Source organism: Pholcus phalangioides, unplaced genomic scaffold (assembly GCF_987345545.1).
Source record: "Pholcus phalangioides strain wild (caught in Gottingen) unplaced genomic scaffold, Ppha-v1.0 ptg000024l_1, whole genome shotgun sequence".
Classification (NCBI taxonomy): Eukaryota; Metazoa; Arthropoda; class Arachnida; order Araneae; family Pholcidae; genus Pholcus; species Pholcus phalangioides.
Window position 1 is genome coordinate 24190497 of NW_028301616.1, and position 18435 is coordinate 24208931.

General features: G+C 37.6%; 1 protein-coding gene across 1 annotated transcript in view; it reads left to right on the forward strand.

Moving 5' to 3' along the window:
- Positions 1–11467, forward strand: part of LOC149069052 (uncharacterized) — a 54921-nt gene extending 43454 nt beyond the window's left edge. The window contains exons 4-5 of the mRNA XM_089251214.1: positions 6075–6300; positions 8303–11467. Coding sequence (XP_089107340.1) covers positions 6075–6300; positions 8303–8544 — 468 coding nt within the window. The 3' untranslated portion in view covers positions 8545–11467. The remainder of the gene's footprint in view (positions 1–6074; positions 6301–8302) is intronic.
- The last annotated feature ends 6968 nt before the right edge of the window (positions 11468–18435 follow it).

Consider the following 18435-nt stretch of genomic DNA (forward strand, 5'->3'; position numbering starts at 1 on the left):
GCCACATTATCAATCCTCTCACAGAAATTGAAGAAAACCCGGGCAGCGCCGGGTATTATAGCTAGTCTTATATATAAGTGTGAAAGTCTTTGTCTGTATGTATATGTTTGTTCTTTATACAAACACACAATTTTAGATCGACCATCCCCCCTAATTTTGCACATATGCTAAACAGGACCGGGATTGAACCGTAGGCTACTTTAAAAGTTCGTCAGAGCAGGGCAAATGCCCGAAATGGGCAAAAAAACTGTCGGAAAACAATGGTTTCTAGGCCTCAACAATCACTTTCGTAATGTTTACTTTGGTTACCGTGGTTCCCTAGCAATGCGTTTCAGACATGCAATGGTTGTCACTTCTACGATGCCGCCAGTATTATAGCTCATTCCTTTATCCGTTTCGTCACTTTCTCAATCTTCCCAGAAATTGAAGAAAACCCGGGCAGCGCCGGGTATTTTTGCTTACAACCCGCAAGGGTAAAAGGCTTATATCCCTGGAGGGACAGAGCCTGGGCCGTGACTGGTTTGTCGGGTATTTTTGCTAGTCCGTCAATAAAAACTTTAAATGTGTTTTTAGTCGAAAAATGATATTTTTGACATTTTACTTGAGTTTGTGACATGATTTCTCAAAATCTATACATTGTATCATTACGGGATTTTAATATGATATTTTGCTATATATATATATATCGTTGAGGTTATGAACCGAAATCTAAGGTCTATCGCATGTTTTTCGAATTGCAGGGTTTTAAAGACGAAATGTAGGGTGGAATTTCAGAAAATTCACACGTACACTAACATATTTGGCTGTGACTTAAGATTATCTCATGCAATCTTCTAAATTTTGGTTCGTGACCTGCAACATCACTAGCTGAATGTACTGTGAAAATCACAGAACATTTCATTAACGGAATTTTTTGCAATTGTGTTTCGAATATTACGCAAACTTTTCCCAAAATTTGAGATTATATAATCAAATGTGTATCAAAAGTGGTACCAAAATTTGTTGCCACTATTCCGAGACCCTTTCTATCAAAAAATGCTGTCGAAGTTCACTCCTGTACCATTTCATACAGAAGTGCTCTCGAAGGTAGTCGGATACCTTAAGTCGAATTTGCGTATGCGACAGAAAATTTATGCGCTATTCTAATTATGCTCGTCGAAAATGAAGCCACACATATTATTGTGTCCATATACATTTTATATACAGGGTGATTCCATAATTCTCTCCTTGCCGCATTTTACAGACGGATCCTTCATCTTAGAAGCATTCTTCTAGTTAGAAGTTAGAAGCATCCACATAACATTCAGAACTGTTACGTCATTTATTTTTCAAGGGGTAGTTTCATTATTAAAATATAAAAATTAACTATTAATACGTGCAGACCTGTCCTCAAAAACCTATCTGGAAAGTTGTTGCTCTGTTTCTCCTGAGAACAACAACAACAAAAAATCCACTTTTCCAAGTACAATATGAGCCTAGATATAAAAAATCTTGAAAACGTTGGGAAAGAACAGTATAGTGAAAGAAGCGTTGTCCCCCCCGTTAGTTTATGCGGTTATTTCTCAGGAATTTGAATTCAGAATCAGAGAGAGAGAGAGAAAGAATTTGAATTCAAATTCTCTCTCTCTCTCTTTCTCTGATTCTGAATTCAAATATCTCAGCGAATACTGCACTTAGAAACGGGGAATTTTTTGTCGGTCTCGGGAGAAATAGGGAAACAACTTTCTAATTGGGTGTTTGAGTAGAAGATGTCAGCATTAAAAAATTAATTTCTATATCTTAACAACTATATACGACAACCCTGTGCAAAAACATGACGTAACTGAGTTCTAACAGAATACGTTATAACAGAAACTTTTTCTAACTGGAAGTATATGCCTCTAGGATCAACGGTTCACCAGTAAAATGCAGCAAGGGGCGAGGGGGAATAATGGTGATTATGGTGGTGTCTCGACGAAATGAAATCAGACCTCCAGTCTATAAAAAAAAAAATTTCAGAAAATTTATAACGGAAAAACCCCCACCTCAGAGCGTTCTCCCAGTGACACATTCCTCTAATGAACTCTTTCCTGAATATATTCCATTCCACGATCCCCGTAGCGGTGTTTCTGACCTTTTAATATATTCTTGGATTTCGCAAGCAGACACCTCAAGGACATTTTCCCACGACTTCGCAGAAAATTTACAATGACGGTGGGAGTCTCGGAAAGCCTTTCTGGAGGTTTAAGTTTGCATTGCTCCAAATAATTTCGGCCCCCCCCCCCCCCCGATGCAATTTACCATCTAGAGAGAGATTTCAGTTATTTTTATTCCGGATATTCTAAAGACGGAATTTCAATCTTTTTCCTCCAACGTCTTTTATACTTCTAAGAGTGCCCAATCCTTTTCCAGGAATGGGTATTAAGCTGAATGCGGAAAGGAAGTTGGGTGTATATATACAAAAAAAACCCATTAATCCCCCCCCTGGAGCTGTATTTCCCAACACTTTAGCTCATCCGAGAAGTTATTCTTGTCGACGCCAAGAGACCGACCAATAAAAATTTCCAGATCAACCCTCTCAGAGTCTCGAGGACGATGGGGTAACAGCTATTAGATGGGCACACGTTAGTTTTGGCTAAGAAATATGTTTATATGTGTTTGCACATCGTTGACCTTGGCGAGAACTATAAGTCATCGGCGTAATATGCGTATATTTAACAAGTTATACACCGAGTGCTTTTTTGTTGAGGTGACATTCAGTATTTGCTTCCAGCCGATGGTTTCCGAATGCTGCTGACGTCCGCAAGGGAGGAAAAATCGACATCCATCTGAGATTGGTTCGATAGAGGTTCGACACGGTGATCGTGGCTGTTTTTCCTCGTCCGTGTAATGTTTGTTATCTGATAGTTTTTTTTTTTGCACCGCGAGGGATTGTTATGGGTCTCTTTCTTCATCAAGGATCTGGGTCACCGATATTTGTTGAGTTGGCAGCCTAATTACATGATGGTGATTGTGATGGTGTCTGTAAATCAAGCTTATGTCGTGTCCGCGAGATATTAGCCGTGGTAGGCGATATATTAGATAAAGCTGTTGATGTAAAGAGAAGAAAAGAAAGTGGATTTTTTACGTGTGTGATGTGATAACATATAAGTAACTTAGTTCATAAAAAGTCTAGTTGATGATTTCATCAATGCCATTTTTTTAGACTACGGTATCGTTGTGATGTCTTCAAGTCGTAGTTAGTTCTAAGGGACCATTCAAGTATTAAGTAAGCAGATTTTCAGCCATTTTTGACCTCCCCCCCTCCCGTCAGCAAAATTTAGTCAGCAGCTTAGAATATTTCATATCTTCAAAAAGGGGTGGTTGATGACATAAACAACGTTCAAACCCCCTCCCTTGTCATCAAAAGTCAGCAGATCCGAAACCTCCTCCATCCCCTCGATGCTGCCGTAATACTTGAATGACCCCCCTAACGTAGTTCTTCTTAATGTCAGTAATTTGTTCCAAGACCGAAGAGAGTCGTCACACACACACACACAGTTGAGGTAAAATTTCCCACTGTTATTTTATTAAAATAACAAAGCAATTATAAGACTTATGTGGAAGCTTATGACCATAATCTATTGTATTCAACGACGAAGTCACCGATTCTCACCAAAGAAGCTACCAACAGTGGGAAATATTAACAATTAATGCCCTTAAATAGACAAATTACTTTTTGGGTAGGAAATAAAGGCATACTGTGACATCTGCGGTGAAACAAAGTGAATTTCACGGGGGAAAGGAAAAGAAGCTTAACATGTCAAATATGTGATAAGAATGTCTGTTCATTAGCAATAAAAAACTATATTCATGTATGATTTCAATAAAGGTTACGAATTCAAGTAAGCTTCGTTGAAAATGCAGGAAAGATTGGATTGCGTTACGTAAAATACGGGCCATATTATTATTTTTATCACGAGGGAAACATTTTCCCTTTCGAAAACGCGACGTCAAAAGCGTTCGAGCTTAGCTCAAAGCGCGTCTAATTGGAAAAAAAAATATATGTATATTTAATTACCTTTATAGGAAGAGATGTAAATGCGGACTGACGTAAGTCGGGATAATGTTTTATTAATTTTATGCTATTCTCTAGTATATTTTCATTCCGAATTGAAGTAATATATACAGTTTGCTGTCATCGAAATATATAAGATTGCATTTTCGTTTGAGACCACAAAGGGATAAAAATGGCACCACGTAATTTGAGTGAATTTTTCTTGGAAAAGCTGGGATCGTCAACACTCATTGCGCTGGATGACATCATTGCGTGGAACATAAATTGCACAAGTCGACTGCGATTCGAATATGGTGAGATTTTAATAGAAAAGCATCGAGAATGTAAATGCAGGGTGTTTCAAAATTCGCGCACATCATATAGTTTATGAACGTGTTTCTTTTTCCAGATGAATATGAACTATTTTACAGGAAATACCGGATTAAACTTATGAATTGGAACATTATCTTTAATAAAAGTTGAAGAAAACTCTTAGAATTTTCAATTAACGATGAAAATGTTGGTCTTTTGCCCAGACACATACGCACATTATTTTTTTTACCAAATTTCTCGAGACTTTACGAAGTGTACGAGAATTAATGCCTGCTATTGCATATTAGTGATGTTAGAATTGAGTTCATCAATCGCACGTAGATCATTTCAGCATGACAAATTTTTTAAGATAGCCCGAGAAATTTTGGTATTTTTCCATTACGAACCCTCATATTCATACATTGCCCTTACATGATAAAAAAAATATGTTGGTGCGCTAATATATATCGCACCGTCGGATTTCGGAGGCCTACTTTTTTCGATTCTCCACTGTTTAAATTGAAATTTTAAATTTAATTAACACACAAAGACAAATACAGAACACACAAACACATATTGCATTCCGATATTAACCCAAGGAATCATACAATCCGTTCAGGGTTCATTAATGCATAACACTTGGCAGCAGACCAACCAAGGATGCCAAAGTATACGCCACCAGGCATATTAACCATTTAAGCGTTTTTTTAAACATTTCCGGATCCGCATTATAACTGCGACATTTTGAATTTCGAAACCTTCACAAATTGCCACCTATTTTCAAGAAGAATTATTTTTCCCTTCGATTTTTTTTTTGTGTGGCAAGCTGATAACTGTTTTCCCCTCCTCCAACACGGGAATTTATTTCGCCCATCGCTTTTATCTCCCCTCACTATGATACAAAAACACCTGCCATGAGGTGTGTGGCTTTCTAGGAAACAAAATATATATATATACATTTTTTGGAAGAAAAACCTTTTTGCACTATTTTTACACTAAGCGTCGATTTCTTTGCAGTGCTGAAAGAAAGGAGGAAAACACACACAGTCCCCTATTCTCGCCCCTTCTATTATCTAACCTTAAATATGAGCTGACTCCACCCACTGCCAGTTGATTGGTTGAAGTGAGGGGAGGAATGGAAAACATGTTTTTACAAGATTCATCGAAAGACTGGTTATTTGTGGAGATGAAGATTACAAGGAAGAAAATTCATCACTGCCCCCACGGTGACTCGAACCCCGGTCTCTCGCTTGCCGGACGAGTGTTCTAATCCTCGGACGAGGTTGAAGTATTCTATCTGCTTCCATAGCTTAGATGGCAGAGCACTCGTCCGGCAAGCGAGAGACAGGAGTTCGAGTCCCCGTGGGGGCAGTGATGAATTTTCTTCCTTGTAATCTTCATCTCCACAAATAACCCAGTCTTTCGATGAATCTTGTATTGACAAGTGGAGAGGACGTTTCTATATGCAAAACATGTTTTACAGTAAAACAACTCCAACGCATTTTTAGAAGCCGAAATATTACGGGGTGGCTGAAACAAAGCAGATCAAGTTCGACGAGATGCCTCGGAATTGCCGTTGATAGGGTTAAAGTGCCGACTATCTCTGCTTTCTGAGCACAGTGTACATATGCGTTCAAGTGATGCAATTCATTAGCTCGTTATAAATCCAATCTCACAATTTCTCGACTTACTGTTATAGGTTTCCGTATAAGCGAAAAAATAATCTGTTTTTCTTTGTTTGGAACAGCTTACGGAAGAATTGTTCTGCAACGGCGACGCTTACATTGTCAGCTACTCCGTCACAGATCGCAACAGTTTCGTGTGTGCCACCCATTGCTTGACTGCCATGAAAAATATGTCCAACAAGCAACCACCAAAGAAGAAACCACTCGGTCCTGGTCTGTCGTCAAAGGTCGTCATTCTCGTCGGAAATAAATCCGACCTCGCAAGGAAACGAACCGTCAGCACCGAAGGTACGTACAGCTCTAAAAAAATCTAATAAAATATATATGAATATTTCCGCCATTTTTCATTACTCATGCACTCGTGTTATTGCGTCGAGCCTCCTCGAAGAACTATTCATTTTCTCTTTTAATTTTTAAGCGTTTTCTGCCCGCGGGACGTAAATTTCTGGTTTATTTATTTCCATATCGTAGAGAATTTATTTTTTTTAGTGAATTTCCAGTTATGGGAACTATTTGCAGATATTTTCAAGTACGGATGGATAAGTTTTCCTGTAGGTACATACAGAGTGGGTATTATCGACCGCTCAATAATTATACACGTGATTCCTTGTGGAAAAATTGTATAGAAAAGTGTTTTTCGTTTTAGGATCAGGAGAATATTTTGGGAGTTATAATGCTTTCAACTTTTGTGACGTGTCAACACCCAAACGAACGTAAATTTTCTCCCCGGAAGAGGGTTGCTGCTTCTTGAAAATGAACTGAAATATTAAATCCCATTTTACAAGCCAAGTTCGGCTTTCTTCTTTTACGATTGGTGATTTTTCTCTGGCGTACTGTGATGTTATAGCCTTGTTATTACGTGCTAGCTTCGTCCGATAAAATGACAAATTTATCATCTATCAGGTTTGTAAAATATTAGAGATGAGATCTTTTTGAGAAATTGTTTAACCAAAATGAACACTTTTTGCCCAAATGTGTTAATTTGCTCTCCTTCACTATAAAGTGAAACGTTTAGAAATCAGGTGCACACAGTGCAGTCTCTGCATTTCTCTCAATTGAGGTCTTCAAAAACTTTCATAAGAACGAGGTCGCTCGTTTCTATAAATTGAGTTTTTCAAATTTTTTTACAGCTTGTGTACGCTGATTTTCGTATGGATAACGAAGAGTGGCATCATCCTTGGATAAGGCACCATCTAGCGGCAGCGTCAGATATTTTGAGCTCTGGACTGAGTTAGGTCATTGACCGTCCATGTACGGTCCTGTTCAGCGCAAATGACCTCTAACGAAAGACCAATACCGAACCCAGAAAAGACGATTAAGCTTAATTTTTTTTTATTTTTTGTCCTTACATAAGGACTAATAAAAGGCTTAAGAGCTGAGGAGAAAGATCTTAGTGACGAGTTATTCTTGCAGAGAATTAACGTCTTAAGGCCTATATTAATTTCTTCTCTTGTTTAGATAGGTCCAAAAAGTTAGTTTCGGTTCACAAGGCTGGTACAAAGAATAAATATAGTCCTCAGATAAGCTCTAAAAAGGGGCTTAAGAACTATATTCTCAACCGGAAAATGGTGTAAGTGTTCTTTTCACACATTCGAAAGATGATGCAACTGCTCAAGGACCACGTCACTCTCTACTATTCATACAAAGGTTTTGCAACAGCTGGCTGATGCGAAGATGAATTCACACAGGAAAGAGATTATTCAGCTTCCCTGGCGAGGAATCGAATCCACATCCTCTGACTTGACACAGGATGATGCGCCCTATACCACCAGACTACAAAAGCATCGAATCTCGATCTTTCCTTAGAGCTCTTGTGTGCTGAACAGGACCATGCATAGACGGTCGGGGACCTAACTCAGTCCAGAGTTCAAAATTGCTGACACTGCCACCAGATGGTGCCTTATCCAAGGATGATGTCACTCTCTGTTATCCATACGAAGGTCAACGCGCAAGAGCTCTAAGGGAAGATTGAGGAGATTCGTTTCCTTTGCAGTCTAGGGCACTCACACGGCAAGTGAGAGAAACGTGGGTTCGATTCCCTGCCAAGGGCTGTTGAATTTCCTTTTTTTCTTTCCTGAATTCATCTTCGCATCAGCCAACTGTTTAAAAACGTTCGGATACAAGTCTGTATTCCCATGCATTTCCCCCCTCTCCCATATCTTGAACATTGATTAAGTTCGATTAATCAAATATCAGTTTAGCAAGGCAGATTATATATTCAAGATTGCGTTGGAAGACAATCACACGCATGTCCACAAAACTAACAACTTCCTCATCTTCTCTATTTCAGAAGGAAGGCATCTCGCCAACAAATACGACATCAAATTCGTCGAGACGTCAGTCGTCATCCATCACAACATCGACGAGCTTCTCGTTGGGACCCTGAGCCAAGTCCGGTTGAAAGCCCGCCAGGCCGCGGCACTTTCGACTAGCCCATCCCTGCGATTCGCTACGAAGGCGAAAGGTTTCGTCAATCGAATACTCGAGAAATGCGAGATCAGGTTCCGGTCATGCGAAAACCTGCATTTGTGAGAAATGAGAATCAAAGAATATGGATTTTATCCATGTGTGCGATATAATATCATCTCATCGATCCTATCTTATACATTCTTATCTTATTACCATACACGATATATGCATGCTTTCCTTTCAAATTTTGCTTACGCTTTCAATGAATGAACGCAATGTGTTTTCTGCCAGCGCTTTTACCTCAAGAAATACTAATGTCTCTTTGCAGGGCCGTAGCCAGAAATTCCTCTCAGGCGGAGGGAGAGGGGGATAATCTGGAATTTGTGTGAAAGTAAGCTTGATCACGTGATTTCAAAAACACGAAGGGCGTTCAAAAAGTTTTTAGGTACAAAAATTATATTTCGAGGAAAGTTGACATTACATTTTTGTGTAATGCAGTAAACACTTTTACAGAGGCAAAACATCTCTAATTGCGTGGATCTTATTAATTAACGTATTTTAAATATTAATAGTTACATACTTGTGATGTCGCCTGGTAATCGTAAAGTAGTTACTCGTGTACAGGCTTCGGCCAACATTATTGTATAAATAAATAGTTTTATACAGCCTTTATAGTTCTAAATACCAACACCCAACATCGTATGTAAGGGAAGTTACGGGGGTTAAAATGTTGGCGGTCCTTTAAAGGTGCCGTCAGTAATGAAAGCGTTTAACCACTCCTCAAACGCACCTATACATTTCCTCATTTGCTCAAATCATGTTTTGAAGGACCGTCACCATTGGTCCGCTACGTCATCGGTACGTCATTTCACTAGAAGCAAGGTCAGCAGAACAAGCAATATGAGGCAAAATTTCATCAGGTGTTTGCTTTTAAAAGTTTTTCTTTAATGCAGTATGAGCTGCTGTATCGCTGAAAATTTTGTGTAATGTACACTTAGTATACAGTCGCCTTCGTGCCCCGGGGGATTTGGGGGACACACTCATACCTCCTGTACAACTCAATCGGTAGTAAATTGTCTATGCCGATAGATCGGAGTTGTACTCGGTTTGAATGAATGAATGTATCGCTGAAAATTCAGACACAACACTAGATATGCACTCTAGGTACACACACACTTACACACTACCGGCGCAACTTACTAGGTAGTAAATTGCCCATACATGACGATAGACCTGAGTTGTGCGAACACCAGCTAAAACAAACTCTGCTTCAACTGGTGTTGGTTGTTTTGGAAGAAGACAGAAAGAAGGAAGATATATCGCGACTATCGATTTGATATGAGTAAGCTGGGCAATATAACAACATGGATGACTGTGATCAGCTGATTCAGTGATTCGAAATTTTATACGCCAAAATTATCGACAGTCATCCTCGATTCGTTGGCGATAACTGGATTCTTATGGGATGGACGCCATCATCTTATAATTCTATCAATAATTTCGATTGCCCATTGGCGTTGATTGTTCACATATTTTATCTGTTATATGATTTCAGAAAGACGATCGGTTTTTTTTTTGTGCAACTTATTCTTTGTTGGCTTCGAATATGTTCAGTTTTTTTACTTCCGGATACACCCATCCTTCGGGAACGCTTCGATATCTCTCCGAGATGGGAAGCCGTTCTTCAAAGGTCAAAGTATGATCTGCTGTATTGTCATACGTCCAAAACCTTTTGAACGCCCTGCGTATATAAATAATTTCCTGACACTTCGGAGGAGACCGGACCTCCCTAGATTCCCCTTCTCCTGGCTACGGTCTTGTGTCTCTATATATGAACTATATAATATTGCCGAATTTCTCTCTGTGAAATGTGAATTATGTGTTTTCCAACGCCGTTTCAAAATGGCCGCCATGCCAATATCACAATGCTGTACGTGTCTTACGACAATAAAATCACAAAAACAGTCGACTCTCATTATAACCAGCTCCGTCGTTCCAAGGAAAATTAACGTTATATTGGGAGGTCGATGCATCGAAACTTTAAAAAAATTCGGCTTCTTATGAGAATTTCACATTGGTTGGAATGAATAATTATAACAATTATGTGATAATTTCATTTTAAAAAATTGAAATTGTAATAATTCGTTGCATGCACGTACTAATGTACCAAATTCCCCAGTAACAAAGGTCAAGCTCAAACACATTAAAGGACGGATTTCACTCATTTCTTCTTTTAAAAAAAAATCGGGACATATAATTAGTGTGGACGTCGTATTGGACAGAATGGTCTTTTCAGGTCGTTATATCGGATAACAAAATCGCATAAGATTAACAGAAAAACATGCCAAACTAATCCTACCGGTCGTTACAAATGGAACGGTCGCACTAACGCATGGTCGGTATAACGAGCGTCGACTGTCTCTATCGCCGAGTAGAGAAGTGGAAAAAGTATTGCGAGTTTTACATGGGAGTAAAGATTTAAGAATCAAGGTGAAGGTGGATGAAAATGCAATTCTGATGGAGAGGTAGAATTAAGTATACAAAGCAATGCGCGATGCACTCGTCGGTAATTAGTTCCGAAAGACACGAGCTAACAAAGCCCCTCGGTGGCATGGGAAGTGGATACGTTGCATTGTATTGTCCTCATGAAATATTGGGCGTCTTAAGTCAAGTACACCAAGCTCAGAAGTTCCGGCTCCGCGTTTTTCAATTCTGTCATACCACCAAATATACCTTTTCATCTGTCTCAGTGAATCAACTCGAATTCATTTTATTTCCTCGCCGCTATACCTCAGAAAAATTGTTTCCAAAACGCGAATACAATAAAACTTCTCGTTTGCGGACACCGGTGGGACACGTGAAAGTCGTCCGTAAAATGAGGGGTAACCATTAATCAGTGGTTTGGAATGCATACTTTTATTATATTCGAGGGGAAAAACTATAATTCGTCCGTGAAAGAGGGATGACCGCATCTGAGGTGTGTTCGTTAAGAGGGGGTTTTTAATGTAGTTCTTACAAATCGAAATATAATGATATAACTTTTCTTATAAAATAATATGAGAAAAATGAGATATAAAATAAATATTTATATTATGAAATGGAAAAATTATATGCATTTCTACTAATAAAAAACTAAATTTTCTGAAAATCATAAATATTTTAAGGAAATTTCGAAGTAATTGCAGGAAATAGAAATGAAAATGCATTTAATGTTTAATCGGAATTATATAATTGGTAAATTCAGAAATTTATTTTTCCACTGTAAATAAATATGCATTAATTTATTATCATTAAATTAATATTCGTGCACTCGAAAACAAAAGATTGAAGTATTTTTTGGGGAAAAAAATATGAATATTTTAAGCATATCATTCATAATAATTAATCATTATTTATCAGAAAGACCTATGAAATTTTATTTCAATTTGCCGATAGTCATTATTTTTATGATTGGTAGAAAATATACGTTTTAATGAACGAATAGTTATTCATCAATTTTCAATGGTGAAAGTTCTCATTTAGTTTCAGTAAAAGTCGTGTTCACATAAATAATACGCCGTGGAAATTCAGTATTTAAGTAACTAATATTTGTCATGAATGCTGACATTATTTGTCTCTTTTTATCCATTACGCAATTCACGGAAAAGAATTTCTCTTCTTTAAAAATAATTATCTGGAAGTAATTAAGAATCCAGTCCATACTACAGAAAAAAAAATATTCCTCTCAAATGTCGCTATTATAATACAGTGCATTTTTCTGTACAACGCTAAAAAACATTATCTAATATTCATGGAAAATTCGTGCCATTCATAATTATAATCAACTAATTGCGGGTAAGTTGGAATTTTTAATTCTGGCCATTTCGGAAATAGTTTCACTGTTTTATTCAAATGAATTTGAGAAGATGCATTTTTTTGCAATATTTTTGAAATTTATTGTGTTGATGACTTTCTGAATTATTTGAAAATTTCTTCTTTTTTTTTTTGTCTCATTGAATTTAATGGAAACAATGTATTTAAAAAACGATCGAATGGAATCGGAGAAACATGAGACGATTACAAAATATCAAAATTAAAATATTTCCTTAATTAGGACTAGCAGGGTTATGTACTAATTAAGTCATTTTTCTATTTCAAGTGCTTGTTAATATGAATTTGACTGTAAAATATCTTTAATGTGAGATATTGAATATTTTAAAAGAAATTAAGAAAAATCAGTTTCAAATTCCATTCAAACTAATTGGACTAATACCTGGATCAAACGGAGTTTAATGTTCTTTTTTAGCATCTCTGACGATGTCAAACCGAATTATTTGTGATTAAATTAAGCATTTTAATACACCGAAATGACATTTTTTCCTACCTCGAGCTCACCAAAAAATTGTTTCTAATGGCTTTAGCAAAATTAAAAATAACAGTTTATTAATGAAGTATTTTTAATTATTTTAATCGATTCAATTCGATTGATTAACTACTTCACCAAACACCAACTCTGGCCGTATCACTATATTGCAATTTACTGCCATTAGTGAGATGGGTTGGAAGTGAAGGCGTTGTCTATCGGTGGTCGCCTCGAGTTCGTTAGGGGAAAATATCTTATCTATATCCTCCCTTGGGTTCGAACCCGGGACCCCGATAACAATCTTCACGATGGTAGACGAGCATCTTACCGCCATGCCACTCGGGCACCGATTGATTAACTATCAATATTCAGAAAAAAATTTTCAAAATAATATGCAATTTCAAAATTTTGAGGAAAAGTTTCAGTACGGCTGCAGAAAAGACCCCACAATATTAGAAAATTACTTTTACCATTCTCACTGACTCTTAATTTTAAAGATACGTGGCAGCAACTACCCGATCCACATATCATAGTAACTTTGTACTGGTTGATTATCGGGACGGACAACAGTCAGAGGACTTCGAATTATGAGATTTAGCGTGCTTTCGATGACTGCGGCTACCGTTTCTTAAGCATCAAAGCCAGGGAGTGCACGACCCCAGACCCAAGAGCCAAATCAGGCCAGCCAAGGGGTTCCATATGACCCGTGACCTCGATACAGACACACGAAATCGGGATTCAGAGTTGATATCACCAATTATTATTAAAAGAAGCCAAAAGTAATCAAATTTGCTATTTATCTCTAAAAAAAAAGTCAGAAGTAAGCAAAGTTTGCAATTATCGTTAAGATCACTGAAAAACTCACTAATGGCGGGAAAAGAAGCGCTGCTGCAAATCATAAAAGATCAAAATGCATTTCTCGGAAACAAATGGCAATATGGCAAATATATATCTGCAAAAATCACCACAATATAATTTATAAGTAATAAAAATTATCTTTGATTTCAGTGCAGAAAAAAAAAACGAACGTAGAGAAAAGATGGAGGTTCTCGTTGCCTTTGTAGTCCAGGGCGCACACCCGGTAAGTGAGAGGAACGTGGGTTCGATTCCCCGCTAGGGCAGTTGAATTTTCTCCTATTCCTAAATTCATATCTGCATCAGCCAGCTGTTGAGAAAACGTCCGTATGGATAGCGGAGGGTGATGACGTCATTCTTGGATAAGTGAGCATTAGTTGAAAATACGGGGCATTTAAAAAAAATAGCCAGGATAAGTACGGACATGTTTTTCTCGTGTAAAATGGCCACTCCATTTTTTCCCCAGTTTCTGGCCCGTTAGTAGGAACAATATCCCAAATCTTGCCCGAGGAGCGGGCAGGTTCAGCTCGCCCCAACGTAAGTCTTGGCTGGTTCTTCATCGCCAATTAGCGGCCATCCCGGTAATCGACCGTACAAACCCGACTTCCCGGCCGCAATCGCCTCCGAACGCAACTTATAAAAATGAAATTCCCCAAAGAGGACTATAGCCAGAGATTGTGCACAGTACTCTCTTACTCAGCTGTAAAAGCTTTAATGCACGCCAATTCCATATCCAGTGCTCATAAGAAAGCCCACAAGAGCCACTATGTGTAAATATGTGTATATCTTCATTTGAGGTTCAATTTCAAAACGAATGTACATATAGTTCAATATCAAGTATAAGATTCGAGTTTTTAGAGACAGGATATTAATATACTGGTATGAGCTTCTCAAAAAAAAATTTCTAATTAACATGTAAGGGGGGGAAAAAACCTCAATTTCTCGCGGGAACTCGATGGTTATATCAAAGAAATTAATTTATTCGTACTGAGGGAACTGAAAATTAGAAGAAGAAAAGTCTATGGTATTTTTGTACTATTTTTTTAATTAGTAAACATGTAAATTTGCTTATTACTTGAGTGATTAATTTACATTAGAAGAATCAAGTTGTCAAAATTACTATTAAAAATATGGATTGTATTTCAAGTTAAGTTTTTCTGTTTGTGGTATATTTTGTATTAGCCTGGAATGTATTGTACAGTTTAATAACGAGCCTCATGAGCTTAAATTAATGCATTGGAATGTGTTATACGTTTTATTCATCCTCCCTGTTGATATAATCGATTACATTAACGAATTTAGAAATGTTATAAATTGGAAAAAAAAATAATAATTTGTATTCTCAGGAATATGTATTCAAGGATTATTTCTGGGTTGATGTAATTGTCAAATAGTACAGTATATTCAGGTATTTCTAGAACTGAATTCGATCAAAGAGCTGTGATTAACCTCTTCCCTGATTCGTTATTTTCCTAGGTTAGTGGAGGAGAGATTCGTTGTGACGCTCGTGTGATTGGTGTTTAATGGGGCATGGGCGCTCCCTATGTGGTTTCTATGGGGGGGGGGGGCGGGATATGGCAGTGGTTCATAATTTGTAGAAGTACCTAGCTGATCATTTAGAGGTACGGGAGAAGCATACGGTAATGGTGGAACCAAGGAGTGAAATAATAGAAATAGTTTGATACATCTTTAATGTATGAAAGGGTTTTACGCAAGCTTTCTACGCATTTCTACGAGCATGCATGCATAGCTACGACTCATTTCTAGAAGAGACGGGAGTCTTCTAAGCGCATAAGAGGGTATGCACGCTTCCGCCGTGTTTCTATGAGTAAGCAAGCCTTTTACGTATTTTGAGGGGTTGAGCAAACCTTTTAAGCAGTTCTGGGGGGCGGGTTAGCAAGTTTATACGCATGTACACACGTAAACCTATTGCTTCCTTCTATGCATTTCTAGTAGAGAGTACGCACACACGCATACACACACTACTCATTTTTGGGAGACAGGTATACTGCGCATTTTAGGGGGGGGGGGATATGCACGTTTCCTACGTATTACTACTGGACGTTGACAAGCCGGTCTTATACATTTCTAGGACGGGTAAGCAAGCTTCCTACACATTTCAAAGAGTATGCCTATTTACCTCTACTTATTTCTAAAGCGACGCAAGTCTCCTACGCATTTCAAGTCAGGGCATATACGTATTTTACGCATTTCAAGGGGAATGTTAGCCCCGAACGCATATCTAGGAGGTAAACAAGCTACCTTCGCGTTTTTAGTGATAAGGAATTCTAGGACAAGAATTCTAGGACTAGAATTCTAGGACACTCCCACGCATTCGTGGACGATATGTTTAGTATTCGTTAGTTTAGTTTAGATAACGCTTTTCTATGGGTGAAATATACATCGTAGCCTCCAAGGGCACTTGAAGCATGATTGGTTGGAACCACTGGTCTATGGCAAAAGAGTCGGGCAATTTCGTGCCCTTAATCAAAGTGCATTTCGTGCACTGAAATTATTTTCGGGCATTTTACCAAAATGAGAATAATTAATGTTTTACATGATGAAGAGTGTGTGTGTGTGACTGCCACAAAAGGGCATTCAGTTACACTAATCACTGTTTTTCATTTCCTGAATGTGAGCAAATAATGCCGAAAAATCGCACTTTCGTTTTGACGTCATCCCAATTTGTTGCCAAAAAATTCTTCAGGGAAGGGGTTAATAAGAAAACAAAACCACACATAATTCTCGGCATGTCATGTGTATTTTAAGAAACGTTCTGGGGAATGAATGAATCATTCCGAAAAGTACCAAACATAATTGGTCTGGCGTTTTTCTGTCGAAACTAACATTATAGTACCGTATCAGAAGAATGCCATAAAAATCATCGGTCATAAAATGTACACATGCTTCTTTCATGTCTCTAAATTTGATCGAAATGTTCTAACATGTATCCTCTGGAATATTTATAATGGAATTTTTTTTTTGTTCTTCGCAATGTGTGGACGTGTTTCTTCAACGACAAGTTGTCTATCCATGGTGCTTCTTCATGTGATTGTGGTATTTTGTGATGCGTATCGATGTGTATGTAACTGATATTAGCTCTTAAGATTATAAATAAACACGTGTTGTTTCATGGACCAAGATCTTTTTTGTGCTCTAGAATGCTCCAGGTCAGTGTTCTGCAACATTTTTACACTTGCGGACCGGGAGAATATAATTGAGAAATCTCGAGGAGGTAGGCAGAAATATATGTAGGAGAAACAATTTCAGTGCCAGCAAAACATTTATAAATAGGAGAGATAATTTACGGACTCAAGAAAAAAGAATGTATAACCGCTAGTAGACAATTCTGTTCTGTCCTTTGTATTTGTTGAAATAAATTTAGGACCGGTTATAATAAATAAGTGAGAGAAATAATTTGCAGACCGGCAAAACACAAATGAGAGAGAGAATTTACGGGCTCGGAAAAAATACATAAATAGAAGAAATAATTTGAGGACCAGCAAAAAATGTATATATATATATTTATGGACCAGAAAAAAAATTCATAAACAGGAGAAATAATTTGAAGACAAACATATAAAAACAACGTACAGTGAAACCCCTCAGATGCCGTCACCCCTGTTTTACGGCCAAATAAAAATATCCCGGCAAAAATCCTATTTAAATAATGATACGGTTTAGGAGACCACTTTCATTATTCGTTGCATTGGACCAAATCCCCAGTGTGGACACTAATAGTTGAATTTTTGGTTCAAATTATGCTCACTAGATGGCAGCAAAGTTTAAATATTGGATCAACTTATTTATGTTTGGCTACTCTTGAATGAAATTGTGGCTGGTAGTTTTTTATGTGTGTTAATGTTTGGCACCTGTGATTAGGGCCGTCTTAGGCCCCTTTCACACGGAGCGGATGCGGATGCGGAAGCGGGTCCGCATACCCTTTCACACGAGCACTGAAGATGCGGGTGTTTCGCCCGCATCTTTAGGTTGAAATTCGTGCATAAAAACTATTTTTTCGCAATTTTTGTAACTGTTTTTCTCCTTCACCCCTAATTCAGTGCCCATATGCAGCCTAGAGGTATTCTTTGGTGGTTTAATCTAGAGCCACATAGAATATGGGAATAAAGATGTCTTAATTCCGATCCTCACAAGTAGTCGATGGGAGAAAATGTCTTCAAATATTTTCAAAACATTTTGAAAAAAAAAATCCGTCTTTCCGGAAAAATATGAAAGAAAAATTTCAAAAACATCCAATGTTCGAAAAATCAAATCCAAAAACATCCGAAACTAATATGTTCCTAAAAAAAAAATTCAGGAGATATCAAAGAATTTGCAAGTAGAAAAAAAGGGGAGGGGTGGGGACGTTCAAAATGTCTGTGCTTAGAAATATTCACATCACAATTCTGTCTTAGGCCGGGATTACAGTATAAAAGTTTTATAAAAGTTAGTTTATAAAACTTGAAAAATGCAACCGATAGGCCGATTAGTTAAGTTCGCTCGAATGTAACAGATGTGTTTATTGGTTACATTTTTCAAGTTTTATAGTGTAATACCAGCCTTAGGCCGGGATTACACTATAAAAGTTTTGTAAAAGCTCTTTGATAAAACGTGAAAAATTCAACCAATATTATCTTATTGGTTGAATTTTTTGAATACAAAATGTGTGTGTGTGTGTGTGTGTGCACCTATATTTACGCCTATTGGTTGAATTTTTCAACTTTCATAAAAGTTCTTTTATAAAACTTTATAGTATAATCCCGGCCGGATTACACTATAAAAATTTTATAACAATTATTTCAAAAAAAGCAACTAAT